The sequence below is a fragment of the Centruroides sculpturatus genome, unplaced genomic scaffold, assembly GCF_000671375.1.
Source record: "Centruroides sculpturatus isolate CEXI.00-Female unplaced genomic scaffold, Cexi_2.0 scaffold4591, whole genome shotgun sequence".
Lineage (NCBI taxonomy): Eukaryota > Metazoa > Arthropoda > Arachnida > Scorpiones > Buthidae > Centruroides > Centruroides sculpturatus.
In genome coordinates, this window is record NW_019388701.1 from 1 (window position 1) to 6,277 (window position 6,277).

General features: G+C 27.9%; 1 protein-coding gene across 1 annotated transcript; it reads right to left on the bottom strand.

Moving 5' to 3' along the window:
• Positions 1-1,852: 1,852 nt before the first annotated feature.
• Positions 1,853-5,992, bottom strand: LOC111617047 (pre-mRNA-splicing factor ATP-dependent RNA helicase DEAH10-like). The gene is made up of 5 exons (XM_023358384.1): positions 5,868-5,992; positions 5,529-5,625; positions 5,358-5,455; positions 2,080-2,152; positions 1,853-1,918 (listed from the first exon to the last, which is right to left on the bottom strand). Exons 1-5 carry the CDS (start codon positions 5,990-5,992, stop codon positions 1,892-1,894), a joined length of 420 nt encoding a protein of 139 aa, XP_023214152.1. The 3' UTR covers positions 1,853-1,891.
• Positions 5,993-6,277: the final 285 nt, after the last annotated feature.

Sequence of the window (6,277 nt, forward strand, 5' to 3'; positions counted from 1 at the left end):
CGTTTACACGAGCATTCAAGCACAGTGTGTTCGATCAATTTCAAATTGTGAAGACCATTTCCCCCTTCAAAAAATATTTCTATATATGCATTTGTAAACTGTTATTTATGATATTCGTAATAATGTTTGTTTAATCACCTTATTTCAACTTTTTTTTGCTAATTACTCGAACTTTGTTAAAACCTTAACTGTATCCTGAACAACAACTGAAGTTGTAGGAGGAAATTCACCTATTTTCCTGATCTAAGAATCCCCCCTTTTCCAAATTTTAATATCATCTAATAATTTAAAAAGACAAATTACAATAAAACGGTTTATTATCCAACTATCAGAAATTTCACAACATGCCAAGGAAGAGAGGAAGGAGCAATTAAATAATTAAAATTATAAAGGATTTAAAAATATATATAAAAATGGGGAATATCGCACTTCTGACAATTGCAGCAAGTGTGTGGGCTAAATTTGGAGAATCCGTGCTTCTCGCATGGACAACTGTATGTGGCCAGCTCACGCGTCGAAAAACCTTCCGATTTATTCGTGTACGCACCAGACGGAAAAACAAAAAATATCGTGTATCCACAAACATTCCAATAAATAAATAGAATTGAAACGACACTTTGAAATGTTTTTCCGATGAAAATGAATAATAATAATAAGTTTCAATAAAAATAATAAAATGTAAATTGAATTTTATCATAACGAGTTTGCTTGAATTTCCTTTCTTCTGAGATCGCAGCAATGCGCGACGAGTAAGCTAGTAATAAATAAATAAAATTGTGTATGACACTATCCGTTATGAAATTTTGTTATAAAAACCTTCTATATTATTAATTGATATGAAATGGCAAAAAGATTATTTTTGAGGATAGAGATGAGTTTCATAAAAAACTGTAAATACTAACAAGTAAAAATATCCATTAAGTCCTTTCCCACTCGAGATATGGCACACGACTACCCTCTATCTCTCCATCCGCTCAACCTTTTACAATCAAAATTTAATAGCATCAATGTCCCTTATACACAAGCTATTCTGCCAAATTTTGTGTTTTAATCTTTATCCCATACAAAGATTTATCTCATTTATCGCAACCTTTATCCCATTAAAATTAAACAAAACACAAACAGAAATTTTTTGCCCCTTTTTTTTTACTGTTTTGGGTTCAGGAGTTATCAAAACATGAAAATTTGCAAAACACCCAGAGGGTTAGATCTGACACAATTCCAATACTTTCCCTTGTTATGTATACATAATAGCAGGGAAAGTGAAATCCATGGAGAGTTATCTTATTTTAATTAATAAGCTTTTGGTGAATTAACTTATAAGATATTATTGTTAATATATTTTACACTCATTAGCAGTCATCACATAGACAATTTTTTGAATTTTATAATAAATACATCTGAAAAACTTTTTAATTTAAAAACTATTCCATTCTATTCCTATTAATACTACTTATATATGAAATAGCCTTCAATAAAACAAGCAAAATAGTTGTTTTTGCTCCATTGCAGCATTTCCTGCTAGACTTTTGATTCTTAATACAAAGTTTTATGCATGTTTTTGTTCTTTCACAACTTACATTGAGTATGCAAAGACAAAGTGAGCCACCTTTGACATTTTGCTACTCAATTGTTGATTTGTACAAGATTAAACCAATTCTGGCTAAATATGCACTTATTCTTCACTACCAACAATCAAGCTTTTTGCTTAAATTGATTCTGTCATATGAATGAGATTCCTGATAATTTTCAATTGGACTTTGTAGATCTTGATTATTAAGAAAATAGTAGGTTCAACTAGCAGATTTTACAAATTTATCATAAATAAAATTTAAATAAATACCTTTGTATTTCTGGAATAGGATGGTCATTCATTGCATTATATTCATCTTTAGTGTACAGTCGATAACAGACACCTCTAAATTATTTAAAAGAAAATAAAATAAAGTTACTAATTATTATAAATTGTTACTTATATTATATGAGCCTGTTATATTGAGGAATTAATAATAATATAATCTAATTTAAAACAATAAAAATATTAAATTGACTAAGTATTAAGAACAATGATTCATTTACTTTGATTGACGTCCTGCTCTGCCAGTTCGCTGCCATGCTTGAGCTTTTGAGATTCTTTGAACTTTTAATAATTCTATATTGTATAAAGGATTAAATGTTCTGTAAGAAATATCACAAAAACATTCATTTAAAAGTAATTCTAGTGAATTAATAATTGATAATTATAAATATTCAAAATTAAAAGCATCAATATAAATTAATTTTTCTATTTTTAGTTAATTTTCTTCTTAAAAAAATTTATTCATAAGCAGAATAAATTTACTTGAACATTATTATTAGTATCAATTTTATCCACTGTGAAAAGTTTTATTAATATTAGAATTAACTAACATGAGTAAAAAAAGTCTCAGCTTAATTATTTATAAAATAAAAAATTACAATAATTTGAATTAAATACAAATTCCTATATTTGAAAATAAGATTGAGAGTATCCAATAAAATTAATTATTCAGAAAATAATGCAAAATTAATATACAATATTGTAAATTCAACATTTATGACATCAAAAACAAACTTTGTAATACTATATAACAGTGCTTTTGGAGTAATATTTTGCAATATTATCTTAATTTAACTTTTTCCATCAATTTTTATGGGAAAAATTCTAACTGGTTCCCGATTCATCCAAAAACCCTCCAAATAAACCAATTACCCCTGGCTGCTTACAGTCCACATAACATTAAAAACACTGAAAAACTTATTTATCTAATGATCAATTATTTTAGTATGATATTAAGCATTAAAACTCCAATTACCTTACTAACAAAACATTTAATAAAATCATTAAAGACTGTGTTTATAAGCAATAATACAATCACTAAATTTGTATGGTATTCCTAATAGGAATTACAGTAAGACCCAGCTTAACACAGGGGATGCATTCCAGATGACAAAGCGCTAAACGAGATAATTTTTAACAGAGTAAATAGGGATAGGGGAACACACGACCAAAAATAAACAAAGTTTACTTTAAGTTATTTTTATATTAATTTGTATAATAATATATGTTAAACAAGTAAAACGGCAAAACCGTATTTGGGACAAGACTATGTCTCCAAGACAGAATCACTTTGATGCTCAAGGCAGGTCTTGTTCTCATTCTCCTATCTTCTTTGATATCGTTGCTTTTGGGTGTGATCGTTCAAACTTCGCCAGCCACGACGATGAGATTGTCCACAATGCATCTTTGATGAAATTAACCTATCTAATTTCAAAATTTCTCTCTGTTGCATGTCGGCCCAGGTTGAACTTTTGTTGATGCGTAACAAAAAGTTCCTGTTTTTGAAAAAATAATCATGTTTATTGTATTGTCCAAAATTATTTTTTTATTTCTACATGAATTACTTGTTCTGCCAGTTCTTGAAGGTCGTCATTGGTAAGACTCTCATCAGAAACCTGTGGTAACTCCTCAATATCCTGCTCGTCTACATCTCCTAGTCCTGCTGTATCAATTAAGTTGACCAAAGTCAACCTAACGATACAGCAATAGGCTCTTCTTGTTAAGAATTCTTGGATACCTTCAGCCATAACTTCTTCCACACTTCATTCGTGCATTTATCAGTTAATTCTTGCCAAGTGAAGCCAATATTGCCCATGGCATCCATGATGTTAAATTTTTCCAAAATTTGCATCAACCAAACATAGAATTAAAGAAAGTACACCTTTTTGCCACCTTTTTCTGATTGGTTCATGTTTGTAAATAATTGTATTATATACGAATCAATAAAATGCCGCGATAATTTGAATCAGCATAAATTTTGAGCTTTTTTTTAAGGCTTCAGGCAGACCGTGTTATATCGAATCAGCATTAAGTGGAGTCTTACTGTATATAGCAACTGCATTTTTGTTGAATATGCAGTAGATGACAATGGAAATGTTGTAACAATACATTTTATATTAAAATTACTACTGTATAAAAATATAATAATAAAAATAAAACAAAGTATTGAACATACTGTAATGAACTGTTAAGAATAAGATTGTAAAAATATTTTAAAATTTTGTGATAAGGATCACTATAACTGCATAACTGCAGTAAAAAGTAAATTTTGGTTTTTTTTGTAAAAAAAAAAGATTAATAAAAGTAATGAAATAATTGATAAAAAACAATTAAATGACTTTTAACATTTTAATCTTACACTTATTCTACAGCAATTTATGTTGTCAACTGTTAGACAACACTAGGGAAGGAAAGACATATCATAGTTTCTTACATTATTTTAACACATACATTTAAGTAGATAGTAAACATTGTTTTATATGTATTAGTTTACACTGTGAATGTTAGCATTATATTTTATAAAAACATATTGGTTAATTCTTAAAAATCAACAATGTCACCTAAACAAAAAGATTCTAATGACAAAGTATCAAAATGCCAGAAAGTGACATTCCTCAAAGATTAAAGTGGTAGCTCATTTTCAGAGAAGAGAATTAGAAGCTACATTGCTTGTGCTTTGCATGTCTACCATAAAATACATTAAGTAAATAAAATAAAAAAAACAGAGGTTAGAAATGTAATAGCAAAATTATGTATGAAAATGTGCTTTTACTTTTTCATATTCATAGTATTTTTTCAATTCTCTAACCTTATTTTTTCAAAGCATTTTTCCTTTTCATATTCATGATTTCCAAATTTATGACAGTTTTACAGAACTTAATCTCTCATGAATATGAGATTTATACTGTACTTGAAATTATTTGATTCAACATTGCACTGGGTATTAACCTATTCTGATATTCCTGAGATATCTTGGGTCAAAACATGATGACCTTGATCTGTGAACCTGAGATATCTTGTTTCTGCATTGGGATGTTTTTGACACTAGATGTCATTAGTTAGTTTACATTAAAACTAACTTCCGAAATATAATTTTTTTTGTTTTTACATTTATTAATATGTCTATTTTGTTTATGCAAAATAAAAAAATAATTTTGGACAATACAATAGTCATGACTATTTTTTTTTCTAAAACGTGGAATTCTCATTATACTTAACATCAACAAAAATTCAACCTGGAGTGACACACAACGGAAAAAAATTTAGAGTTAAAGAATAACATTTGTTGTTTTGGGAATTTGGATATAAAAAGTTCAGATACTAGAGTATAGCTACATTACATATCTTAATACACATCTTAAGTAAAAATAAAGTAAAACAAAATAAAAGTCTTAAACTATACACAACTATCTAAAATACAGTTTGATTAACATCAAAGTGTAATTAATTTAAATTGATCCAAATATTAATTTCTAAAGTAAAAACAAAACATTCTTACTTGGCTTTTACCATTCCAGTATCGACAACATATTTTATTCCTGGAATTGTTATAGAAGTTTCAGCAATATTTGTAGAAAATATTACTTTTCGACAACTCTGCATAAAAAATGTCATTAAAAAACTGAAATCTTTTATAAGCAACAAAGTATTTCTCAGTGAACTTTCTAACCTTTGGAGGAGGTTTCAAAACTTCAACTTGTTTTGTTGAAGAAAGTGCTGCATAAAGAGGATATGGACAAATTTGTAAACAATCTGTAACAATAAAACTTATGTTTAATAAATATTAAAATTTTAAATTATATTTTATAAAATAAATGTAAAATTTTATTGCACTTCGTTTAAGGAATAGATGTTATTAAATTAAAAACTTGTTAAAAAGTTAGTATAAAATGTTGTGAAATAAAATAATTAAAATAGGTTTGAAAGTGATATAATAATATCACAGATAAATACAGTGTGACCAAAATAGTTGCTTGCCAAATGTGGATGATATGATCATTGTTCTTACAGTTTAGGGCACAATAACAACAGAAGTAATTGTGATGACCCTTGAACAATGTGTGCAGCTTGTTTTATTGTATTGAGACAATCAAGAAACAACAATATGGAAGGTCTGGATGGTGACAATTCCATTGTCACTACCCAGACCTTCCAAAGCCTTCACATCAAGCTGTTGGCAATATCATAGAAAAATTTAAGGAAACATTCAAGGTCCTAGATGAAAACAAGCTCCACTCATTGTTTGGGAGTTGGCATCATTACTTCTAGTTGTTATTTCACTTAAAACAATAAAAACAATAATTATACCCATTTGGCAAGTGACCACATAATAAGGCATTTGGCTGCACTATATAATAATTTATACAAATATAACAAGATCAGGAAGTTTTAAAATAATCAAAACTATATATATTTATT